Source organism: Leptosomus discolor, chromosome Z (genome assembly GCF_034619465.1).
Source record: "Leptosomus discolor isolate bLepDis1 chromosome Z, bLepDis1.hap2, whole genome shotgun sequence".
Classification (NCBI taxonomy): domain Eukaryota; kingdom Metazoa; phylum Chordata; class Aves; order Leptosomiformes; family Leptosomidae; genus Leptosomus; species Leptosomus discolor.
This window is the reverse complement of record NC_141419.1, coordinates 73665213-73691622: the sequence shown is the minus strand read 5'-3', so window position 1 is coordinate 73691622 and position 26410 is coordinate 73665213. Positions and strand designations below refer to the sequence as shown.

At 41.1% G+C, this 26410-nt stretch overlaps 1 protein-coding gene across 1 annotated transcript; it reads right to left on the bottom strand.

Annotated features, from left to right (window-relative positions):
- Positions 1–618: 618 nt before the first annotated feature.
- Positions 619–26230, bottom strand: IL6ST (interleukin 6 cytokine family signal transducer). The gene is made up of 15 exons (XM_086479499.1): positions 26161–26230; positions 24716–25027; positions 22030–22162; positions 20650–20810; positions 20159–20310; positions 17464–17623; positions 10291–10373; positions 8871–9090; positions 7605–7781; positions 6805–6906; positions 6075–6221; positions 4998–5138; positions 3631–3727; positions 2218–2299; positions 619–1363 (listed from the first exon to the last, which is right to left on the bottom strand). The coding sequence occupies exons 1-15, from the start codon at positions 26225–26227 to the stop codon at positions 638–640; spliced, it is 2760 nt and encodes a 919-aa protein (XP_086335625.1). The 5' UTR covers positions 26228–26230; the 3' UTR covers positions 619–637.
- Positions 26231–26410: the final 180 nt, after the last annotated feature.

The following is a 26410-nucleotide window of genomic DNA, read 5'->3' as shown; positions in this document are numbered from 1 at the left end:
ACTACAGTAGCACTCAGAGTCAAGCAATCATAGTGTTTCCCTATGGTTTTGCACAGCATAGCAAGTTCTATTTAATTTTTAAACGGGGATGAGCATGATTTGTACGTCTGGTAAGCTGGAAACTGAGATACTGGGCCAAGTCAAAATTCAGAATGTCAATTAAGCTACTGAGGAGTATATGACACTAGTATTTTTCCATGTTAGAATATTAAGCTTCAGTCTTACTTCTGCACAAAAATGCTCCAAGCAACTAAAGCTGGCTTTTTAGGCGTGTACACTGCCACAAATCGAAGTAGTCCTTCTAGGAGGTCTACTGGCTGATGGGATTAATTGAAATTTGCCATTTTCAATCATGTGTAAATCTGCTATGACAAGACACAAAAAACCCAAGGTAGCACAAAGGCCTGTTCAGCTACCCAGACGTAAGATTTTATGTAGTGCATAAGTCTCCAGCAGGTCTGGACTGCAAGTCTTCCACAAAAACACAGTCCTTACTGATCTTTGTCAAACTACTCTTCACTTAATTTCAATATTTCTATCTGAATGTAGATAAAAATACCTAGCTTAATTTATCAGAAACACAGGAGAAAGTGTGAACAGGCACTAATAAAGGCCTAACCAGAGCCAGTCTCTTCCCTCACTGAGGCATATAGCCCCCTTGTCTCACAGTCTGTGGGAGGTAACTTTTCGGCATTTCATCAATTGACAGTGGATTTCCTCCCACGGTTTCAGGTCTCACAGTTTGTCCTTCAGTACTTGTCTGTAAAACATCTGATACAGCAGCTTCCTGGGTATTTTTTTCCAGCCCAAGGCCCAATGGCTCTGAACTCTGACCTGAGATCTGCAGTTGTGCAAATCCAACAAGATCCCCCTCATTAGCAGGAATAATTTGCTTTGTTCTTTCAAAGCATGGCCTGTCTGTGTTGGTTTCATCCTGACCACCATTTTGTTTGAAATACTGCTGCCTCTGTGCTGTACTGTCACCTCCTCCACTGTGATCCTCTGATCTCTCTTCCGAATCTAGCAGTGGCTGAGTCGACTCAGACCTTGAAAAGACTTGTACAGGTGTTTGGTCTCTGTAGCCATTAAGTACCACAGTTGAATACTGTACAGTGCTTGAAGTGTTTTGTGTAGTTTCACCTTCGTCACTGTCAGAGACACTTTGCCTAGGAGAAGACATGCACGAAGATCCTCCGATACCACTGCTGTGCCCTTCTGAAGTACTTTTTTCTTTTTTAAGCAAGTCAAAGGGTTTTAGATCTTGTTCTGAAAAAGACTTCTTGTCATCAGCTTCTATTTCTACGACGCTTACATCTGTAAAGCTGCCTTCTGGGTACATCTGATCTTTGGAACTAAAGTTATGCTGAAAGAAAGACATGGATGTGCCTAAGAGGAAGGTTATGTTAAAAATCAAAACCACCGTTAAATACCTGAATTTTCATTCTGTAATTGTTTTCAGTTTCTTCATGTAAGTTTTCCCCTTACTAAGCTGGGCAGTATCTCCCAAATATCTGTTACAAGATGGAGGATGTAGCTTTGTTTCCAACACAAAGTCTTTAATTATGCAGCTATTCTAAAACTGTAGTGGGTGTGCAAGCTTTGCTCTCATTTTAATTATTCTTAAGAACTGTAAATAAAGAACCATTTGCTGTGCAGCACAGGAACATTCTATACTGAAAGCCACACGTACATTACTTCCAATAATGCATTCAACACCACTGCTTCATGGAAGTTAGCCGCAGTTTATTGAACAGAATTTGCTATGTTGTTCACCCTACATGGGGCATAAATTTTGCTGCCACCTCCTCATCCATGACGAAAGGTCTTAGAGCTTTCTTTCTCATTCATGACTTAAACGTGCAAACAAGTCACTTCAGGGTTTTAAGAACGGGAATCATGAATTCTTTTGCTTAATCCTGATTTCCTGTGGGTAAGATAATTAGGACTTGACCCTTCCAACTAGTAAACTGAATATAATTCACAATGTTAAAGCCTGCTCCACGCTATGAACTTGTGCTAAGGGCCATGCGTTTTTAATACTGAATCTGTTGATGCAATAAAGTCTAACTGTATCGTATCACAACATCATGAAACTTAACATCCAGGGCTTTTTTTCCTTGAAATTCACATAAGCTAGAGACAGAAGACTCCCACTGGTTAGTTTATTTGAAACCTTGTGGACTAGGAAGATACAGGATGCAGAAAGATGAGTATTACCTTAGCTGGAACTTGAGGCGACCATTGGGCAATGTTACTCTTGGATGGATCAGGGACAATAGGCCAGATATGTTTTTTAATTCTGTAAAGGATTAAAAACGGAATAAAATTACAAGATGCACTCCCCAAATTCCTATGTTGATAGCAAATACTACATAATCCAGGACACCACTCCCTTACACAGCAATTTTGCGAGTATTTATTTCCAAATAGGAATGTTTCCTGCACTTCTTTACATCTTTGTAGGAAACTGTAGGGCTTAGTAGAATATTGCACTGCACTTAACTCCTCTAAACATTAGATGTAGCCACCCGACATAAGGCAAACCCACAAATGGTAACGGTTAGCGAGGGATTTTCAAATTTATAGCACTCTAGAACCTACAAAGTAATTATTTATGTAAAGTCTATGATGCATGTCAGTATAAAAATACACTTAAAACAACTACGAATATCACAGCTGTCAAAATTTAAGCCAACTTCATAGCTAAAAATAAAGTGAAAATACTGGAAGAAAAACTTGCTTGGTCTTTTGTAACTCTGAACTCCTAAGTTTAAGAATGTAATAACCGTTACTTCACAACAGAAGTTTCTGTTGATAAATCACCCTCAAGCAAACTAACTTTGAAACTGATGCATCTATCCTGCTCTTTATAAACAGGCTCCAACAATAGATCCTCTGTAGGAGAACTCTGGAGAACATTGCAACATGGGCTTTTCAACTGACATCCATTAAGAACTGATTTTAGAAACAGCATGGAGGTCGTAAGGAAGAGGGCACAAAATGCTGTCCTTACATAGAAAGAAAAGATAATTTCCTGGGGACATGGGAGAGATGCAACTCCTTGCCAGGGAAAACACTTTGGCAAAAAGCCACAGACAAGAGCTCTGGGATAGAGAGAGGAGGAGGCAGGGTGTTTCCCAGCAGACATTAAACAGAGTTTGACTAGAGACGTTAGATATCTGCCTAATTTTTTTGACTGTAAAGCTTGAAGTTTGCTAACAGTGTAATTAAATAGCTCCAATACAGCCAGCAAACAGATCTTCCGTGCTTCACAAACTAGGGGCCATCATTCCACTCTCATATGATAACGAAGAAAACAACACAGTCTATCCTGATCAAAACCTAACAAACTTAATTCTGACCAACTCCAGCAAGAAAAGCAGGGATTTCCCTGCAGGACTGAATCACAGGACATTTAGTTTGTGTGCTAATCATTAATAGTAAAAAATTAGTATCAGAATAGGCCCTGATTTCTCAAGGAAAACACAAAAATGTTTATCACCAGTCAACGTATGTGTGTTTTACCTTCTTTTTCTGATCTAACTGCAGAAGATTTACTTGTATTGAACTGCCATCTCTCTCATGCCCAAAATACCAAAATCAGAAAAGAAAGACTTCATTTACACTTACAGGTCACGTTTGTTGAAGCAAAACAAAACTCCAAGGAGCACAATCAACAGGAACGCTAGACAAACAGGTACAACTATGGCTTCAATTTCTCCTTTCCCTGAAGAAAATGAAGAGAAGCAGTTATAGCTCACTTTGACATTTAAGGAACTCTGCAGCAGCAAGCACTCCCAAAAGGACAGGGAAAATCTGAAACTGAATACACCCACAGTGCTCAGTCTTGGCTTCACTTTCAGAAGAATTTCTTACCATATGAAGAGCCTGTTGGTGAAACCACGAAAAGCTCTGTCCCAACAATCTAACACCTTACATCAACAAAAAACACAGGTTGCTCTAGAGGCTGCAGTACTGACGAAGCAAGTAATTTTACAGTTTGGGCAGATATGACAGCAACATCTATTTGAATTCAGCTGTGGTCCAGGTGTTTCAGTGGCTACTGGCTGCCATAACCGCATCACAGTCAAATAAGTAACGTAAGCAGAGTCACTAGGCATCCATTGGTTTATTCTGTACACAAAAATACCCTCTGCCTGCAAACACTTAAGGTTGCATTATTGATCTGTATTCCTTCCAATGTTACACACATTCTCAAGCAAATCTCACAGAATGCTTAGTGAAGAGCAACACGATACAAAAAACCCCCAAAAGACCCCCTGCTAAATCTAAAGAAGTGCTTTCTACAACTAAGTTCAGTTATTGCTTTTACCATGACAAACAGGAAGCACTCTCTAAAGCTGAACATACAATAAATTAACTTTTCAAAATCAGTGTCTGCAGAGAATTGTAGCAAATTTTAACAGTGATGTGAATGGGAATGAAGAACCTGAGGAAGCCCTGTAAAAATGGCTTATGCTGATTGGCATCTAGATTAGCAGATCAACATCCCAGCACACTTCTGCAGCTTCTCAGGACACCAGCATCAGGATAATAAATGCAAACCTACCTTCAGATTAAAACAAAGACTCTGGACTCTAAGATCAAGGTAGGAGCCATCAGACACCAGAAGAGAAGACAAGGGCACCAAGTAAATCCTAACTCCTCAAAGCTGGGCAAAAGAATACTGAAAACTAAAGTATACACAAAAACACATTCAAAACCAGCACGTTTGCCAACACAAAAGAACAATCCAGGAGACCTGCAGAGGATAGCTTGTCCTCTGTACAATCAGAAGAAACCCTGACTAAACTACCTCTTTGTGACTGAGTACTAGATAGACTACCTGGGCATCATGCAACTTTTGAGTATAACTACAACTGAAACTTTTTTCTTTTAAATAAAATTGCCTTCCCCTCCTGTCAGACCTTGCACAGAGCCTTGCTACACTGTTGCAACATTACTTCCTACTTCTACTAATTGTGCCCCTTCCTTACCAAATTTTTGTGTAGTAAATGTAAAATCAGGACCACTCCTGCCTCCTTCATCTGTGTAAGCCATCATTCGCACAGTATACAGTGTGTCACTGGTTAGAGAAGAAAGGGTATACTCCGTCTTGGAAGGGTCCACTGTCACAGCTAAAGAGAGGAAAAAATTTGTACTAGTTTTCTGTACAATTCATTAGATCTTCACAAATACAGTAGCATTAGGACATCATGTCTTCAGATGTACAGGATAGTTTTAGTAGAATGCATAGCTGTGTGGAAAATACAACAAATACATAAGACTACAAACTGTTACAAGAAATGCTGATATTTGTTTGTTTCTGTTTGAATGTTTGAATTTAGTCTCTTTCTTGATGGGTGTTCTTTTCTCCCCCAGAATGTAGCTACAAACTAAACTAGTAGTAAAGCTGAGGCTTAGCGGTCTCTAATAAGAATATATGGCTAACTAGAATTAGCTAGTTACTAACTAGAAAAAACATGGTTAACTAGAAATAGTAAGAAGTAGGGCAGGCATAACTAATTGGCCTTTCCAATTTAAGCAAATCTAAAAAAAATTTTTTTAACAGTGGTAGCTCCCCATCTTGTGCTGCAGGTCATACACACTACTGAGAACTAACATGCCCTTCAAACAAGATGTTTTACACCAGTAATATATTGATCTAAAGCTCCATGAGGATTAAAAATTGCCCCCCTCCCCCCTTGCTTTTTAAGGCTTTATCATAGTTAAATGCAGTCAACTCCTTTACATCTTGAATGGTCTAGCTTCATCTTGCTATACCACCAGCTTACCCTGAATTTAGATACAAAGATGGGAGCACAAGACCTGCAAATCAGCTTCGAGAAACTAAACTCAGTACCCTGTTCCACACAGACTGACTGTTCTGAATTCTTTATTACGACTTCAGTTTGGTATGGAGGATAGCTATCCTCAGTCATCATCTGTATGTCATCAAAACAGACTGTCAGCCACACTCAATTCTGTAACTTTTTTTTTTTGAGGAACATGTGTTAGTAAGAAGACAGATGGAATACTTCAATGCCACAAAGCACTTCTCTGCTTTCTGTTACCTGTTTCATTTCCATCGATCGTTTTGTAAAGTATGGTGTAACTTCTGATAAATCCATTTTGCTCATCCACTGTGAGATGGTTCCATGTTAAAACCGCTTCAGCTTTTCCTACTTTTTTTGTTTGAATGGTCGGTCCTTTTGAAGGACCTGTAATGGGAGATGAAGATTAGTTTCTGTTGGTCACCCTCACATCCACAGAAGCAGTGTATTAGTGAGCACTGAATTGTTACGGCATAAAAACTTCGAAGGAATATCTGGACTAACTCATCTGCAAAGCACTATTTTCAGACAACACAGCAACTCCAAAGATGTTTTAAAGGAGAAAGCTCCAGGGAAAAAAAAAAGAAAAAAAAAAAAAAAAGACACAAAACTGAGTAATAAGCAGATCACCTGAAATCACCAACTGAAGTTAATTAGTCTTGGCTTTATACTTGAAATTCAAAATAAATCAGCATAGAAATAATACTATACCAATAAAATAACAAACTCATGCCAATTTATCTGCTAAAGTTGGAAAAAGGGAAAGAGTCAACCACAGACAGCTGTTTAACTCCTAAATACTGTAAGCAAGCAGAATGGATGTTAAGAGAAGGGACAAGATCAATGATGCCAGATGACCCTCAAATGTAGGGCCATTTTTCATTATGTAGTCTGTATTAAAGCAAAGGTCTCATCACTTTTAGTCAAGAAAGTCAGTTTCTATGCTCCAAGATGACTATTTTGTACTTACGATCCTGCTGAAGATAAGCCTTCACAGACTGTCCACTTCCCTGACCATCAGCATACAGAGGGTATACAGTTATCAAGTAACACTTGAATGGCTTTATATCACCTAATAAAAGGAATTGAAAATGTTTTGTTTCACAGACAGCCAAATTCCTCACCATCCTTCTCATTTACTTCAGAAACAGGGTTCTGGGGTCTGGCTTTTTTATTAGATGCACCTGTTTCTAAGGCAGCTGATATTTTTTACAGAGCTCACTGATAAACTGCTCCAAAACATTGACTAAAGGAACAATATAATGGTTCACATTCAAATGTTAAATTTAATGAACAGACTTCATAGAAATCTTTTTTCTAATTTATTTTAAATAAAAAGGCTTTATCTGTCTGCAGCACTGAACCCAAAAATTATTTGAGCTACTGATCATAATCTGAAGAGAACAGTAAAGCTGATCAAGTTTCATTGTTTGAACTGAAAGAGGGATCAGAGAACTTGATTGAAAGAACTCAGCCCTTTCGCTATTTTAATGGTTTCCAAGAACAAGACGACTAAAACCAAAATGCAGATAAACCCCTTGCTGTTACATAACATAAATTTCAAAATGCAAGATTAGATACAGTTTTATATTTGACACAAATATACACATACTTCCACACTTATGATAAACTGAAAGAAGCCCTCAGCCTTATCCTACATTCCTGTCCTACAATAAGATTCTAGTCAGCGTGAGGATTTTCCTCACTTTGAGAATAATTATTAGGTTTTTAGAGTCTTCTACAAAGTATTTGTAGACATGAGCTGAATACCTTTTAAGTATGTTCCTTGAACATTTCCTGGTTCATTCTGCCATTCTATGATGCAGTCTGAGCTGTTGGACACCAGACACCATTCAATCACATATTTAAGAACATAACTGCTAGGAGCAGTCCACCCTACCCACAACTTGCCATCTTTAGGTAGTGTTCTAACATTCTTCACAGGAGCTGTGATAAAAGAAAACAGAAAAGTGACAAATAATGACAGTTTTTCCACTAGATATTACCAATAATAGCTATTTTGTCAAATGTGGATACTTTTGGGTTATTGTAATGGTGACAATTTGACAGAACCTAAGTAAACGTAAAAGCCACTTTCTGAAATTTGGAACCTTATATTTGAATCTTTGTATCAGAGATCAAAAATAAGCACTGTTGGGTTACTTAAAAACTGGAAATTAGACTCAGCTTGTCTGTTCTCAAACACAAGGTACCTTATTGCACAGGAAAGATATTGTGTTTCTTCTAAAAGAACAGGTCTATTTCAGAGAGAAATTCCCATTCTAATCCTCATACTTGTGTACATTACCAAGAACTGGCTGCAATGCTACTCTGTTTGAAACACATCCTTAATTACTTCATCTAACAGGTTTAGAACCTGTGGCTCTCCCTCGCTGTTTACACTAAAAGCAGCACCTGCCCGTACACTTATTTTTCGCTCCCTGTCCTGGTAGTGATCAGATTGTCTAAGAGGAGGCTGGAAGTAAGGAGAAACCAGCCTGTAATTACTACTACTGCACAATCAAAGGAACATAATAAAATTGAACATGAACAGTAGGGAAACAATGGAAGCAGATGACAAAAGAGTCAGGCAAGATACTGAAAATGTGGGAGAGTGAGACTGGGACAAACTAAGAAAGGGGCAGGCAAGGGATCAGAAAGTAGAAGGAAGAACAACAACAGTGAGATGGTATATATATGAAGTAAAGGATGTTTGCTTCCCCAACCCATTGATTTTTTAAAAAGAAAACCGCCTGATATACTAACAAAAGAAATAGGCAATATAATGAACAGTAGCTCCAAGGATCAGTGAGACAGCTAAATAGCACACATAGCTTGAAATGAACCTGTAAGTACATATATCTGCACACGCCCTAGTATACGAATGGTAGCATAATTGTAAGTTGTAAGACAGTAGATACATTCAGCAGTACTTCAACTATGTGTCCATGTAAAAGGTATCATTTTACAGCACTGAAGATTTCTTATAACAAAAGCCATGCAGATGTTTGAAAGAGATATTACTAGGACACTAACCTTTTGAATTACTCGCTGGGATAAGTAAAACCGATGGAGGGGATGCCCCAACTCTGTTACGGGCAATCACAGTCACTTCGTAAGTTCCATTTGGCAGCTTTAATGTAAGGTTGGTAGTACTAACATTGTATTTCTCTGGTGGACTAGTGAGAGATGATTTAGCTCTGACAGTCACTTCATACTGCAGGATTACTCCATTGGCTTCAAATGGCTCCAATGCCTGTTAGAAACAAATCTTTGATTATACTGATACTGAACAAACATGACTTAGCCTTTATTGTCTTTGATGCATAATTTAAAAACCTGAGAGCAAGACAAGTTACATAGATCATAGGGCTGCATATTTAAGTGCAAATAACCTGCATTCACTTCTGTAAAGCAGTAACTTCCAGAACTATTTCTGGTTTAAATCCTCTTTTTCTTGGCTCACAATCCTAACTAGTAGTTTAATAAAAGCTATTCTGTAAAGATTGCAGAACATGTGTTGATAAAACATGCATTTTCGGTGACTTTACAACACTATGACATAAAAGGAATCTCTCTTAAGCTGCATCGAACCCGAATGCAAAACAGCCCCAGCAGTTTTCTTTTACTACACATTGAAAAATACTTGTTTCAGTGTTACCTAGGAACACAGAAGTATTATGTTTCTGTGTAACAGTGTTAAGTTTCAGGTAACTTAAGAGAAAGTTACTGAAACTGTAAAGTTGCACCAGTTTTCCAATTCTAAGCTAAATAATGTCAGAAGCGGCATGTGGCATATGACTTACATCAGAAAATGATGCCATATCAATATACATGTAATTTCACAGAAGCCATCTAGTAATAGAGAAAAAGTAATAATAAATAAAAAACCAGCTAGATCAAATGTGAAGAAGTTTAAACCAAAAGCAAGCAGGAGATGGGGACTGGCCATAATCACGTTCACTTTCTCAGCTTTGGACTAACCAGCCAACTAGACACAGCAGCCTACTGCATGTAAACGTGCAGTGCCGTATTTAATAAGTTTAGCCTCTGAAATGTCTCTAGGCTTAATGCATTTTGCAGCTGAAGCATCCCTGTCCAGACAGCGTTACAAAAGTTTTAGAATACAGCAGAAGAGTAACATGAAGGTTTACTTTGTTCAAGTGTGAGCTTCCTATGCCACAGACTGCTTGAGGACAGCAAGTCAGGAATCTGAAAGGGGATTCTGTATACTCTGGATCACAAGCGTGTGTCAGTTAACTGGTGGCACTTACATCTGTACTTTTAATTTTTCATAACTAATTATTATAGTAAGAATACTAAAGTCACTTCTCATATCTATAAAACCTCTATTATCCCAGCTATCTACTCAAGTTTGTTGAAGTAAATTTTCCCACTTAAAAGCTCATGTTTGTAAAAGAATGCTCAATTCCTCCTGCTTATCATGTTGCTTTACCTTCCACATCAGATGCACAGTCCAGGAAGCTGGTGAGTGACGTGCATCAATGATCCTCCATATGGGTGGTCCTTTAGATGGTTCTGATGAAAGGAAACAATGCTTCATAGTAGAAATATTTTTTACTTAATCTATTTGAATTCATCCTTTGACTACCATTAGACTTTTTTTTTTTTTTTTAAATAAAAGCATACACAAAAGTGTTTCATTAGTTCCTCAACAAAAAAAAAAACGCTTGGCACGTTAAGTGGAACACTTGCATGGAAAGATTTCATGAAGGGACGAGCAAAACAGCAGTTCCGCTCTAAGGTTACAGTATCAAAATAACTGAGAGTCACCACGAGGAGCATCTGCAACAACAGGCTGAAAACGACAGTGCCGAGTGAGGCATGACCAAACCTACACCATGTAGTCTGTAACAGGCACATCATGCAGCCCCACACATCTGTATATAGCAAACTGTGCTATGGTCTGTAGCTGCAAAACTCTCCCTACCCCTCAATATCAAGTCACTTAAAAAAGGAAAGTGCAGATAAGTTAATGAGTAGCCAAATTTCTCCTGACAGAATTCCCCAAGTTTCCTATACCCGTTACGCTAAAAAGGGTAACAGAACTGCACTACTTCTGTGCAATACTACAATACTTTCTGGCACCAGTACTGATAAAAAAAAAATCAAGCAGTATTTCCAATAGAAATTTAATTTTGAACTATTACAGTGCATAAAGCAATAGAAAGTGGCTAATCCTTTTTGAGGGCCTTAGCTCTAATAGAAAGATGATCTTAAAATGCATTACACTTATAATCTTACTAGACTGCATTTTCTCCGGGAGTTCTTTTACTGATTTTTTTAATATTAATAATTACGAGTTTGTGGCTGTTGAAAAGAATTGACTTGAATGTTGAAAGAATCTTTTACAGTATTTCACCCAGACAAAGTGAATTTTGTGTAAAGCTGAAACAATGCTACTAGGCACACATAAATTAACAAAATCACAGAATGCCAGGGGTTGGAAGGGATCTCTGGAGAACATCTAGTCCAAACCCACTGCTAAAGCAGGTTAGCCTACAGCAGGTCATGCAGGACTGCATCCAGGCAGGTTCTGAATGTCTCCAGGGAAGGAGACTCCACAACCCCCCTGGGCAGCCTGTTCCAGCTCTGACACTCTCAGAGTAAAGAAGTTTGTCCTCATGTTGAGGCGGAACTTCCTGTGCTCCAGTTTGTGCCTGTTGCCCTTTGTCCTGTCACTGCGCAGCACTGAAAAGAGCCTGGCCCTGTCCTCTTGACACCCACCTTCTTAGATATTTCACAGAATCACAGAATGTCAGGGGTTGGAATGGACCTTCAAAGACCATCTAGCCCAACCCCCCTGCCAGAGCAGGACCACCTAGAGCAGATCACACAGGAACGCATCCAGGTGGGTTTTGAATGTCTCCAGAGAAGGAGACTCCACAACCTCTCTGGGCAGCCTGTTCCAGTGCTCTATCACCCCCACAGTGAAAAAGGTTTTCCTTATGCTAATGTGGAACCTCCTGTGCTCCAGCTTGCACCCGTTGGCCCTTGTCCTGTCATTGGCCGTCACCGAGAAGAGCCCGGCTCCATCCTTCTGGCACTCTACGTATTGATAAACATTAATGAGGTCACCCCTCAGTCTCCTCCAAGCTAAAGAGCCCCAGCTCCCTCAGCCTTTCATCACAAGGGAGATGTTCCAGCCCCTTAACCATCTCTGTGGCTCTGCATTGGACTCTTTCAGGCAGTTCCCTGTCCTTCTTGAACTGAGGGGCCCACAACTGGACACACTATTCCCGATGGGGTCTCACCAGGGCAGAGCAGAGGGGGAGGAGAACCTCTCTTGACCTGCTGACCACACCCCTTCTAATACCCCCCAGGAGGCCGTTGGCCTTCTTGGCCATGAGGGCACATTGCTGGCTCATGGCCATCCTGCTACCCACCAGGACCCCCAGGTCCCTTTCCCCTACGCTACTCTCTACAGCTCAGTCCCCAACCTATACTGGTACATGGGGTTGTTCTTTCTCAGAAACAAGACTCTACACTTGCCCTTGTTGTATTTCATTAAATTTCTCCCCGCCCAGCTCTCCAGCCTGTCCAGGTCTCTCTGAATGGCAGCACAGCCTTCTGGTGTGTCAGCCACTCCTCCCAGCTTTGTGTCATCAGCAAACTTGCTGACAGTGCACTCTGTCCCCTCATCCAGGTCACTGATGAATATATTGAATAGTACTGGTCCCAGTACCGATCGCTGAGGGACTCCACTAGATACAGGCCTCCAACTAGACTCTGTCCCATTGACCACAACTCTGACTGCTTTCCTTCTACCAATTCTCAACCCACCTCACTACCCTATCACCCAGACCACACTTCCTCAGTTTAGCTGTGAGGATGCTGTGGGAAATGGTGTCAGATGTTTTACTGAAATCAAGATAAACCACATCCACTGCACTACCATCATCTATCCAGCTGGTTATGTCTTCATAGAAGGCTGTCAGGTTGGTCAAACATGACTTCCCCTTGGTGAAGCCATGTTGACTGCTCCTAATAACCCTCTTATCCTTGATATGCCTAGAGACAGCACCGAGGTAAGTTGTTCCATCACCTTTCCAGAGATGGAGGTGAGGCTGACTGGTCTGTAGTTACTTGGGTCTTCCTTTCTGCCCTTTTTGAAGACTAGAGTGACATTTGCCTTCCTCCAGTCCTGAGGCACCTCTCCTGTTCCCCACAACTTACCAAAGATGATGGAGAGTGGTCTAGTAATGACTTCCACCAGCTCCTTCAGCACTCGTGGGTGCATCCCATCAGGGCCCATGGATTTGTGTATGTCCAGATTGCTTAATTAATCCCTAACCAAGTCCTCATCAACCAAGTCAAACTCCTCCTTTATCCTGACTTCCTCTGGGGCCTCAGGGGTCTGGAACTCCTGAGGACACAGCGGTATAGACAGAGGCAATGAAGGTGTTCAGTAACTCCGCCTTCTTTGTATCCTCTGTCACCAGGGCACCGCCTCATTCAACAGTGGGCCTACATTGCCTTTAGTGTCAGTTTTGTCCGCAATGTATTTGAAGAAGCCCCTTCTGCTGTCCTTGACCTCCCTTGCAAGGCTTAACTCCAAGGAGGCCTTCACTTTCCTAGTTGCCTCCCTACATCCTCTGACAACAGTCTTATAGTCCTCGCAAGTGGCCATCCCCTCCTTCCAAGATCTATAGACTCTCTTCTTCCACTTGAGTTTGCCCATCAGTTCCCTGCTTAACCATGCGGGTCTCCTGGCTCCCTTTCTCAATTTCCTACCCACCGGGATGCTCCAATCTTGAGCTTGGAAAAAGTGGTCCTTAAATATAAACCATCTTGTCCCCTTTACCTTCTAGTACCCTGTTGCATGGGATTTCCCCCAGCAATTACTTGAAAAAGCCAAAGTTGGCCCTGCTGAAGTCCAGGGTTCAGATCTTGCTTGATATTCTGCTCCTACCACATAAATCCCAAACTCCACCATCTCATCATCACTGCAGGCAAGGCTGCCCTCAGCCTTCACCACTTCAACCAGACCCTGCTTGTTAGTGAGTATAACATCTAGCAGTGCTCCTCTCCTAGTTGGCTCGTCCACCATTTGCATCAAGAAGTTACCATCAAGGCACTGGAGGAACCTCCAGGACTGTGAATGGCTGTGGAGGCCTCCCAGCAAATGTCTGGGTAGTTAAAATCCCCCATGAGTACCAGAGCCTGTGGTTGCCAGGCTGCTGTCAGCTGCCTGTAGAAGGCCTCGTCAACTTCCTCATCCTGATCAGGTGGCCTGTAATAGACACCCATAACACTATCTCCCATGCTAGCCTGCCCCTTGATTCTCACCCACAAACTCTCAACCTGCTCCTCATCCAGAACCCCGTACATTCTAGTTGCTCTCTCATGTGAGGAGCAACTCCACCTCCTCACTTGCTGGCCTATCTTTCCTGAAAAGGACATAGCCATCCATGACCACACTCCAGTCATGTGAGGTGTCTCACCTTGTCTCTGTAATATTTCTAAGTGTTGATAAGGTCCCCTCTCAGTCTGCTCTCCTCCAGGCTAAAGAGCCCCAGGTCTCTCAGCCTTTCCTCATAGCAGAGATGCTCCAGCCCCCTCATCATCTTCGTAGTCCTCCACTGGAGTCTCCTCAGTAGTTCCCTGTCTCTCTTGAACTGGGGGGCCCAGAATAGGACTCAGTACTCCAGGTGTGGCCTCACCAGGGCAGAATAGAGGGGGTGGATAACCTCCTCCCTCAAACTGCTGGCCACACTCTTCTTAATGCACCCCAGGATACTTGGCCTTCTTGGTCACAGGGCACATTGCTGGCTCACGGCTAACTTGCTGTCCACCAGGACTCACAGGTGCTTCTCTGCAAAGCTGCTCTCCAGCAGATCAACCCTTAACCTGTACCGGCACTGCTGATCACAACCCTCCGAGCTCTGTCCTTCAGCCAGTTCTCAATCCACCTCACTGTCCACATATCTAGCCCACACTTCCTGAGCTTCCCTACGAGGATGTTGTGGGAGGCAGTGTGCAAAGCCTTGCTGAAGTTGATGCAGACAACATCCACTGCTCTCCTCTCATCCACCCAGCCAGCCATGCCACCACAGAAGGCTATCAGATTGGTGAAGCATGATTTCCCCTTAGTGAATTCATGCTGACTACTCCTGATAACCTTTTCTTCCACATGCTTGGAGATGACATCCAGAATGAGGTGCTCCATCGCCTTTCCAGGATGGAGGTGAGGCTGACTGGCCTGTAGTTTCCCAGATCCTCCTTCTTGGCCTTTTTGAAGACTGCAGTGACATTGGCTTTCCTCCAGTCCTCAGGCACCTCACCTGTCCTCCATGACCTTTCAAAGATTATGGAGTGGCCAAGCAACAGCATGTGCCAGCTCCCTCAGCACTCTTGGGTGCATCCCATTGGGGCCCATGGATTCATGGGTATCCAGTTTGCCTAAAAGATCCCTAACCCAATCTTCCTCAACCAAGGGAAAGTCTTCCTTTCTCCAGGGTCTGGGATTCCTGAGGACCAGCCTTAGCAGTAAAGATTGAAGCAAAGGACATATTCAGTAACTCCACCTTCTCCATATCCTCTGTCACCAGGGCACTGACCTCATTCAGCAGCAGGCCCACATTTTCCTTAGTCTTCCTTTTGCTACCAATGTATCTGAAGATTGTATCATAGAAAGGTAAGTTATACATCAAAGGCTGGAGCTTTTATTTGGACAGGAATTTAAAGAGACAGATGCATAGGGCTAGGTTGTGTTCATATATACACTGCATGTCTTTTTGTTCTGTTAATGGAAAATGTAAGAATTCACTATTCGAGAACATACTGTAACAAGTGCATGAGTATTGTTTTAAGTGTCAGTGTTCAAATAATGACTGCTCAGTTATTGTGCAACTTCATTTTGTATGAGTTTACAGTTGCTGCAACAATTGCTAAGCCATAAAATGCCACAAAACAGTCAAACAAAATTTAAAGAGATCAGTACCCGAGATTTGTTAAAAGATTTGTAATTTAAAAAGATTTGTACCCAAGAACATACTTGCAGGAAGCCTCTCTAGTGGGGAAATACTGACTTCCATGAGCTATGAAGTACATTAAATTCATAACACAGCAAATTGTAGTTACTTTAATACTACAGTACATCTCAAGCAATGCTTGTATTCATGAGCAGCTGGAAATAATCACTGAAGGTGAAAAGCATGCCATGGAGTTGAGTGGACACAGATCTTAAGAGGCTCTGAGTGCCATTAACAGTCTCAGTGCCACTGTCCTGAAGGAACATGAATGACGACAGGGTGACGCAGCACACCCACTGAACATACAGTTCAATGGAAACAGACACATCCTATCAGCTGGCTGGAGTATCACAACTCAGCCAGCCAAGCTGATGAGCTGGTTGTAGTACGAACAGATTTGGTGCACGGCAGCAACTTTGCAATGCTGAGGATTTGTTTTTCAAAGCAGTAAAGGCTGACACTTGACTGAGGCCTTTCAGCAGTTTTTCTCCAGGGCTGTGAATGGAAAGCTTAACCTAGTGATTTGCTGTCTTTTATGGATCTTACGTAGTAATCTGCTCATACTTTGAAGTTGTACATATCCTGTTTGCAAAGTCCCCTTGAGCAAGGCTAAACATAATCCAAATACTGCCCCCAAAGAGCTGAGGCTGGTAAGAAGTTTTCATGATTAAATTATGACAGCAGCAATTCAGTGTTCACCCCTACTGCAAAGCGTTATATTACAAGTCCAGACTGATGACAATTCCAATGATTACATCATCAAAAAGGGAAATTGTAAGGAAACAGTGATTTTTTGACATTAAATATAGGCAAAATAAAATGATTTTCCACACAGACTCAACCCTGGTTAAAGTCAGTGGTTTATAGATGGCATTCTCTTTCTTACACCTCCCGCACTGACAATTGTATCAGTGATGAGCAGCAAGACTACATAAAGAATACATAAACAAGTGGGTACAAGATGGTGCAGAGGCAGCTGTAAGTGACTCTTACAAGCAAGGAAGTGTTGTAAACACAGAATACCTTGGGAAAAGTTAAGAGTAAACAAACACATTTTATTTAGCTGCTTTGGCATGTAAGAGACTACACTTCCCATATGCACAGTATTTCACATCACTGCTTTTACTAAGTGTGTGAAGTCTATGTACCCTATATGAGTAAAATCTTCTGTTCCATACTTACTGATGCTTGTTCACCTATGACTATCTAACAGCCTCCTAAACACAAAGTTGGTCATAAATTAAGGCAGTCTGTCTACTAAAAAAAAAACTCAAAACTTTCACACAGGCAGAATAGCTTCAGTTAATCGGGGACAACCTTCAGAAGAAAAACAGGCATAAAGCCTACCTATCTTCTAAAAGACTTTGAGAACATAACTTTCTGAAAACGTTTATTGCCTACCTCCCATTTTAGCTGTTTTCAGGCAGCAACTCTAGACTGGCTTTATGGAATTCTCATGCTCCTTGGAATGTACAGACCAAGTAGGTCACTACTGAAAATACCTCAGGAGAGCCTTGTTGCATGTAAAAATCAAACAGCTCAAGCAAGGATACAGAATTTCAGCTGGCTACTGCCAAACTGCCAAGCACTTACACATGTTGAAACTCAGTGACCTACTTTCATATATTACTTACTGTCTTCAGTGGTGACCCCGGTTTTTTCTTCACTCCAGTCACTCCAGTAGCCCACTCCATCTTCCTTCATGCAACGAATTGAAAAGACATACTCTGTGTAGGGTCTGAGCCCTTGAACACTGAATGAAGTTCTTGGTGAAGCTGTATCTTCAGGAGGAACCTGTAAACAGTAGAAAGACTTTAGAGGCACTGATGAAAAATTGTAAAGCTGAGTTCTGTGCTCCCATCCATGAGGGCTCCCCACCGCACATAAACTATGTTGTTTGTATTGAGTGTTTCTCCCCTCTTATTTCCAAAAGTTTCAATTCTCAACCATGGTTTGGTAAGGTATCATAGTTGTGCATATCTACCAGGACATACACTAGAATTGGTAAGCAGCTCTCATGCTCTGTTTTACTTTTTAATTAGTTTACATCTACCTCTCCTTCCTTCCTTCCCATGTAATTCCCCTATTTACTGATCTGTAACATCCCACCTCACATTTCAGAAATTTGCTAGGTTATCTGCTTAATTATTGATTGCTAAATACTTGTGCTAGAAGCCTCCTATAAAGCTAAAAGAATTCCCCATCACTGCTTCCACTGATACAAAACAGTGTTTTCTTAACTGACACTGGAAATACTTTTAGATTATTTTATACTTTTGCTAATAAACAAGTTTGCTTTCATAAGCTCTATCCTTTACTTACATTAGCAACTGAATGCCAGAAAATATTCTTGCTGCATATGTACAGAAAAAGATATGTGATGTAAATATGTACATATGTACAGAAAAACACGTGTGATGTAAATAACACATATATGTAGGTACACACACACTGACTCCATCAGATGTTACTCCATTTGCAATTAAGAGGTTTTTATGGTAAGCAACCCTGCCAGAGGAATGACTAAGTTAAACACACATGCAGGACACTTAAGAGGTTAATCCTGAGTGCAAAGAATTGTCAAAGTAGTCACATTTTACCACAGCTAAGCAAGCTCAGTTGTTTTAAAAGTTACTATTTCAATGGTCTTGTGCACATGTTAAAAAGGCAGGACAAGTTAAAAGAACTTAATAGGACCATGTATGAACAGATCCTGTAGTTTCAGAATAAGCTGTGCACAGTAGTGCTCTTTAAAATATCAGTTGAGGTGACCTTAATCTCCACATCTGAAGCCAAATAAGTTCCTCCAAAGGAATATACCACATTAGTCACAAGCAGTTGTGTTATGACACCTCCTTCAAAAACTGTATTTCGTAATCAGAAGCAGCCTTTCTTCCAACAAGTCATGCAATCAGTATACTTTTGGGCCTCTACTGAAACAAAAGATGGGAAGATCTTGATGAAAAGATAGTTTCTTGAATAGTGCTGCTCTGAGAGAAGGCTTAAAGAAAGGGAAAACTGAGAAGCTATTGAAAATACATCCATAGACTGATGAGCAAGAAACCCACAACTCTTGATGATGTGAACATATCATAAAGATTACAGTAACACATACTTCCTACTCTTTTCCAGTTCCTTGACTGTATCAAGCTTAAGGCATGTATGTAGGGCAACCACACTGCATAGAATCATAGGATCATTTAGGTTGGAAAAGACTCTTAAGATCATCAAGTCCAACCATCAACCTAACACTGCCAAGTCCACCACTAAACCGTGCCCATAAGCACCACATCTACACATCTTTTGATTATCTTCAGGGATGGCCACTGAACTGCTTCCCCAGGCAGCCTGTCCCAATGCTTGACAACCCTTTTGGTGAAGGAATTCTTCTTAATATCCAATCTAAATCTCCCCTCTTGATGTCATTTCCTCTTGTCCTGTCACTTGTTACTTGGGAGAAGAGACTAACCCCCACCTGGCTACAACCTCCCTTCAGGTAGTTAGAGAACAATAAGGTCTCCCCTCAGTCTCCTCTTCTCCAGGCTAAACAACCCCAGTTCCCTCAGCCGCTCCTCACAAGACCTGTTCTCCAGTCCCTTCACCAGCTTCATTGCCCTTCTCTGGACACGCTCCAGCACCTCAACGTCCTTCTTGCAGTGAGGGGCCCAAAACCGCACACAGTATTTGAGGTGCAGCCTCACCAGTGCCAAGTACAGGGGCACGATCACCTCCCTGCTCCTGCTGGCCACACCATTTCTGATACAGGCCAGGATGGTGCTGGCCACCTTCTTGGCCACCTGGGCACACTGCTGGCTCATGTTCAGACAGCTGTTGACTACCCCTTCCAGGTCCTTTTCCACCAGACAGTTTTCCAGCTGCTCATCCCCAAACCTGCAGCATTGCATGCGGTTGTTGTGACCCAAATGCAGATACAGCAAGTTGAAAAAGGCATCCCAGCACTATATAATGTTTGCCCAAGCTTTAAGCGACATTTAGATTAGTAGTTTTGCATGTGCATGGGAAGATGAAAGTTCATGAATGTTCCAGTTGTTGCATGTACAGAATAAAATTCAAAATAAACATAATGTAACATGATGGGGAGGACAGTAGAGAAGTCCACAAAATAAAAAGACAACATCATTGTACTCTATATTATGCAAAACAAACATAGATCACAGCTTTCATGAACAGGCCAAATAAACTACCTTGAGAAGCCACACAAGCCCTAAAGATAAAGCAAATCCTCTGAACTGCAGCAGTAAGGTAACTTATTCTGCAGCTTGACATCGGTTACATCAGAATAGTGACAGGGGACATTAGTGGCATTACCTGCATCCAGTTTGGGTCACCAGTGATCCTATAGCGAATATTGAATTTCAGCTTCATCACAGCTGCCGAAATCCGATCCTCCCAAGAAAGCTTCAGAACAGTAGGCAGTATTCCCGAGTTGACTGATAAGTTGTGTGGAGACAGAGGTTTAACTGGAAGAGAAGGAGTTAAGAGTCAAATCTACAGCTGTAATTCATCATGCCTCTAGCAGTTGGTAGAGTATGCTTTAACACTGCCATTAAAGCCTTTCACACACTCAGACTGCTGCTACTTTACATTAGTTTCAGACTACTCAACAAGAACTTGCTATCTAACTGTGATCAAACCTCTCAACTTCCCTACCTTTGTCCAGCACAGTTCCAAGTTCTAGTCAACAATATTTTGGCAGCATTAAATTTCATAGTGAAGAAACACTAACATATCAATTCAGCAATGTGCACAGAAGCAGCAGTTACGTACTACTAAAGCTTTATTAAGAGGCCCATAGTTACCAATCTCAATGGGATCAAAAACAAGAGGATCAGATTCAGCCTTCCCAAGAGCATTTGTTGCTTCCACCCAGACCTCCAGGTTAACAAAGAACTGAACATCAGCAATCGTACAAGAATTGTTAACATCTTTTGGTATGCAGTCAGGAAAGTTATCTTGTGGCCTAAATAAGAGAAGGAAAAACAAGGTATAAAGCATTAAGTTTGGCTTCCTTTAGAGAATATTTTTAAGTAGATCAGAGTGATCAATCAATTTAGCTCTTATGTTTCTCCTCTGCCATTATCTCTGTAATCAGAGAGCAGAAAGAAAAGGTGAATAGATTAGAATGGCTTCTTCAGCCACAAATGCATGATCACATTAGAACAGAAACTAGAACAAGATTTCTTGACTTTCAAGTCATCAAAAGCAGAAGCCACAGCATTGTAATTATAAAGTTGTGTAAAATCCTGACTTAGCTTAATAAATAGAGATCGATAATAGATACATTTAATCAAAGGCAATATGGCTAGTAACCAGAAGCATAGCCATGCATTAAAAGATGTAGTCAGTATTACATGCATACCCTTGAAGAGCACAGTTTTACAGGTGCAACAGCATCATTTCTGTTCACCTTCTGCTACTCTAGGGCCACCAGGAGATTTGCAAAGCATTCAGGTTTTCTATCTACCCATACTTCCTATTACACTTGCTACCAAAACACTTCAGTGGAATGGGGTAGGTGGAAACCTACAGAGCAACAGTTCTGTCCACTCCATTTTAAACTACAAGAGATTAGTTGAAAAGTTTGAGAAATACTGAAGTTAATTTGCTTTCACAACAGAAATACTTTTGCTGAAGCTTTCATGTAGGATTAATCGTGGATAAACACAATTCTGAGTTCTTAGGAAGTACAGAGTAGATAATACCTCTACAAAATCCAGTCACTATATGTTCATTTCTCTACTTAGAATCACAGACTGGTTTGGGTTGGAAGGTACCTTTAGAGGTCATCTAGTCCAGCCCCCTGCAGTGAGCACAGACATCTTCTGCTTGTTTAGAATAGAATAGTCACCACAGAAAAATGTACAATATATAATTTGGGTCTAGTCACCTAGTGATTAGTGTATGGTACTCAAGCCACACTAACGTGTTTGAAGAACGGAAAAATACGAGATAGCTGTTACTCAAACAATTGCAGCCACAAAATTTCAAGTCTGACTTAGGATTAGTTTAAATGTGAACTTCTTTAGCTCCTCCCTTCCCCCCAAAACAGACAACAATGCTTCAGAAAACTATATTTAAGTTAAGAACTCTTCCAAAGTGTCAAGAAATTTCAAAGAAACTTAGTTTAGCCCACAAATATTCTTCAAAACTATTTAGATATTCTACAGAGGGCTACTTACCATCTGTATTTCAACCTAAACTCAGTGTCCAGGAACGTATGGCTTCCAGGGTTCCAGGTACAAGTCATAGGATATGTGAGTTTTGACCTCTGATGCACAATGCAACTTAGGTTCTTGGGCTTCTCTGGGGGCACTGTACAGAAAAAAGTTAGCAACAACTACTCTATATACACATTTCAATCCAGTAAGAATCATGATAGGTGTCCCATTAGAGCAGTTTCAGTGAACATGAGCAGTATAGTCAGATTTATTTCTAAAGAAGGGGGCAAGAAGTGCGAGATACTACCCAGCAATGGAAGTCAAGAAGCTTAACCAGCTGCTCTGAGAAACAGGAGGCTGTATAAGAAACAAGCACCTGACAGTAACGAACAGCAGAGAAGATTTCTCATTCTTGGAAGCAGAAAAACTATTATCAAGCATCTCTCATCTAAATCTATCTTAATTCACACAGGAAAAAAAATGGTAACGAGCACTACAGCTGGATTGGCATACATTGACTTTGCAAATAATCTGAGCTCTAAGGCAATTCTAACAGGTCTATTCCCCACTTGAGCTATGGAAGAAGGATGCTTTAGCTGTGAACATCTACAAGAAAGATAGGGGATCTTCATCAGTGCACTTTAGTAGAGTGTAAGAAAATTTTTCAGATTGCAGCTGAACTACTTTTTTCCTTCATAAATTCAAATCATAGCATATAAAATGTTTGTTTCTAGCTTTTAGAATATCACTATTTACAAGCGTAAAACGTACCTGAATCTCACTTCCTTTCAAACAGAATGCCATTTCCAACAGAACTACCTTATGAATCTTATGGGTTTAGAATAACTTAGGCTGGAAAGGACCTCCAAGATCACTGAGTCCAACCATTAACCCAGCACTGCCAAGTCCACCACTAAACCATGACCGAAGTGCCACATCTACACATCTTTTAAATACCTCCAGAGATGGTCACTCAACCGCTTCCCTGGGCAGCCTGTTCCAGAGCTTGATAACCCTTTTGGTGAAGAAGTTTCTCCTATGTCCAATCTAACCTCCCTGGCACAACTTGAGGCCATTTCCTCTTGTCCTGTCACTTGTTACTTGGGAGAGACTGACCCCCACCTGGCTACAACCTCCTTTCAGGCAGTTGTAGAGAGTGATGAGGTCTCCCCTCAGCCTCCTCTTCTCCAGGCTAAACAATCCCAGCTCCTTCAGCTGTTCCTCATAAGACCTGTTCTCCAGACCCTTCACCAGCTTCATTGCCCTTCTCTGGACACGCTCCAGCACCTCAATGTCCGTCTTGCAGTGAGGGGCCCAAAACTGCACACAGCATTCGAGGTGCGGCCTCACCAGTGCCCAGTACAGGGGCACGATCACCTCCCTGCTCCTGTTGGTCACACTATTGCTGATACAGGCCAGGATGCTGTTGGCCTTCTTGGCCACCTGGGCACACTGCTGGCTCATGTTCAGCCGGCTCATGTTGACCAGCACCCCCAGGTCCTTTCCCACCAGGCAGCTTTCCAGCCACTCCTCCCCAAGCCTGTAGCGCTGCATGAGGTTGTTGTGACCCAAGTGCAGGACCCGGCACTTGGCCTGGTTGAACCTCACAGCATTGGCCTCAGTCCATCGATCCAGCCTGTCCAGGTGCCTCTGCAAAGCCTCCCCACCCTCGAGCAGATCAACACTTCCACCCAATTTAGTGTCATCTGCAAACTTACTGAGCACTCGATGCCCTCATCCAGATCATTGATAAAGGTACTAAACAGAACTGGCCCCAGTACTGAGCCCTGGGGGACACCACTTGTGACTGTCCATCAAGTGGACTGAACTCCATTCCCCATGACTCTTTGGGCCCGGCCATCCAGCCAGTTTTTTACCCAGTGAAGAGTATGCCCATCCAAGCCATGAGCAGCCAGTTTCTCCAGGAGGATGCTATGTTCCTGAATAGCTGTACTCTTCTCAAACCTGTTATTCTCATTGTTTACAGAATTTTTCTTTAATTGACAGCATGAAAATACAGTAGCTTTAAATACAAATGCATCTCAAGATTCATATATGAATTACAACTGCAGAATGTTATCTGTACTGTCATTCAGTTTATCATCTCAGGATATTATGTGCCCTCAGCTTTCCATATATTTTGACAGTCACATGTTTTCTGGTAAGAAATTTACTCAGAAGTTGAAAAGGAAAACATTGTTTTTCTGTGCAAGCGTTTTGTAACTCATACTAGAACAACATTAGTTTAAATTGTGAACTCAGGTGAGCCTCTTGTACGCAGGCCATGCAAGAACTGCAATACCTTTTGCCAACTCTAGGAGGCAACATAACCAACAATTCATACTCAGATATTAAGGACACTAGAACACTTACTTTCTAAATAGTCCACCAATTAATTAAGAAATAGTATATTAAGTTGTTCATGTGGCTTTCTCAAGATCTCAGTCTTGCCTCAAAGAGCACCTTCTCAGAACTATTTGAACACTGAAATAGTTCAGAATATTTTCCACTTCTTAGAAAACTATTCTGTGCATAGTTATCAGCTTTGATGGCATGTAATTTAATAGCGTTTATACAGGCCTCCAGGAACTGAGGGAGTGGAAGTAAGTGTCTCAAGATGTGCACACTTTCTATTGCATTCTTTTCCCTGTTTCCCAGCAGCAATTTTCTTAAGACCAGAATAAAAGGCAAGAAAAATGGTACTTACAGCCTATTGTAACTGTAATTCCATAAATGTTCTGCTCAATGTGTCCATCTGCTAATACGTTGCATGTCAGAGGCGTAGCTAGTGAAGAAGTGTCATTAAATGTGACACTGGAAACTGTACTGTTTATTTCACGATACTGTTCCTTTGGTACCACTCTATTTTTAACTTTCCAAATAATTTGATTAGCATAGATATTGCCAAAGTCAAGACAACTCTCATTCAAAATACATAATGCTGTGAAATTGGAACCAAGGGCCAACACAGGAGACTCTGGGATGATGTGACCACATGACTGTACAAGTCCATCTGAAGCTAAAAAGAAAAATAATTGCATCTTTATTAAAAACTACAGAGCATTTCATAATCAATATTGCTGATACAACACTAGTGTAATGTTAAAAATGCTACATGTGTATAAGCAGGAAATTAATTAGTTACTTGACAGTTATAAAACTGAAATGCATTAGTGAACCACGAAGCAGATTTAAGGGGCAAAACCAGTGTTGTGTTACCTAAGCTTTGCAAAAGCATTTTACCAAGCAAGAAAAGCTCTATGAATAAACAGAAGCCTTCTAGAGATAGAGCAGAGTCAAGGATTGAATCTTTAGTATGTTTTGAAGGAGGAAGGTAGTATACTTGAGGTTACTCCTGCAGTTAAAAAGGTATTTTCTGTTGAGAAAGTTAACAACAAAAAATTTGGGCCAAGTGTGCACCATTCTTGTGGTTGACTGCTTTTTGAAGAACTGCATGCAGTTAAATACTTGAGTTGTCCATTTCAAAAGCTTCAGTGTGTATACCATAAGCATATTTGGGAATTACAGTGAACTCTGCACATTTGATACTACTGTTTTTACAGAGGAACTTCAATACAACAGTAAAATTGTTACTATTGCTACATAGGCACATAAAGAGAAAAGTGTGAAGTTTTAAAGGTGAAATAGATGACTGAAATACTGCCTTCAATCAACAGCCATAATAAACATGTTGAGAATGATCATTTGCCACACACCAGCAGTAGTCCATGGCTCTAACTATCACAGAGCCTACTACACTAGTTCACCGGTAGCTTATTGCTTTAACAGCATTTAGTCTGACCAAGACATGCTTTCATTTAGATACCACTTGGCATTTGAATTAAACTCTGTTTGCTACAGTGACCAGCTCCAGTGATGTCAGTGGAACCAAAGCAACCTTCCACTGACCAAAGTTGCTCTTCACTATCTCTGTACACAGACAAGCAACAAATGGAGGCCAAAGTGAGTATCGGTTTCACATAAATCATTTTACCTTAGTATTAAGAGCATAGACTAGGGGTCTCTTATCGTAGTGCACCTTGCTTTCTGCCCCCACCTCACAAATATCTAGACAAAAAACAAGTCTGTGCTTCAAGCATCCAATTAAAGAAGTTCTACAAGTGTCTTCTGTTTGAGACACAGAAGTCTTACCTTCAACAGAACAAATATTCAAGAGCAGATATAAGCCATGGGCCACCCAGTTCCACCCAGAAATCATGCTGCTCAGAACTCCTGTAACAGAGAAAGGTTTTTTTAAAAATTTAAATTGTTACTCTTGACTTTAGATCATCATCAAATTCAGATTTCTATTTGGTCTATGACAATTTCTCAGGTATGCACATTTACTTTCCTGATCACTTTAGAGGAAGAATGGGCATATTATTTCCTTTTTACCCATTGC

What these genes read in the sequence shown, in the direction of transcription:
- IL6ST (XM_086479499.1), bottom strand. Translation starts at nt 26,227, where the DNA reads ATGATTTCTGGGTGGAACTGGGTGGCCCATGGCTTATATCTGCTCTTG. An exon ending in GAATATTTGTTCTGTTGAAG is followed by an intron (nt 25,028 to 26,160) that starts GTAAGACTTCTG and finishes TTTTCTTTTTAG; the next exon opens with CTTCAGATGGACTTGTACAG. An exon ending in TGCTTCAACAAACGTGACCT is followed by an intron (nt 2,300 to 3,630) that starts GTAAGTGTAAAT and finishes AATCCTTTACAG; the next exon opens with AATTAAAAAACATATCTGGC.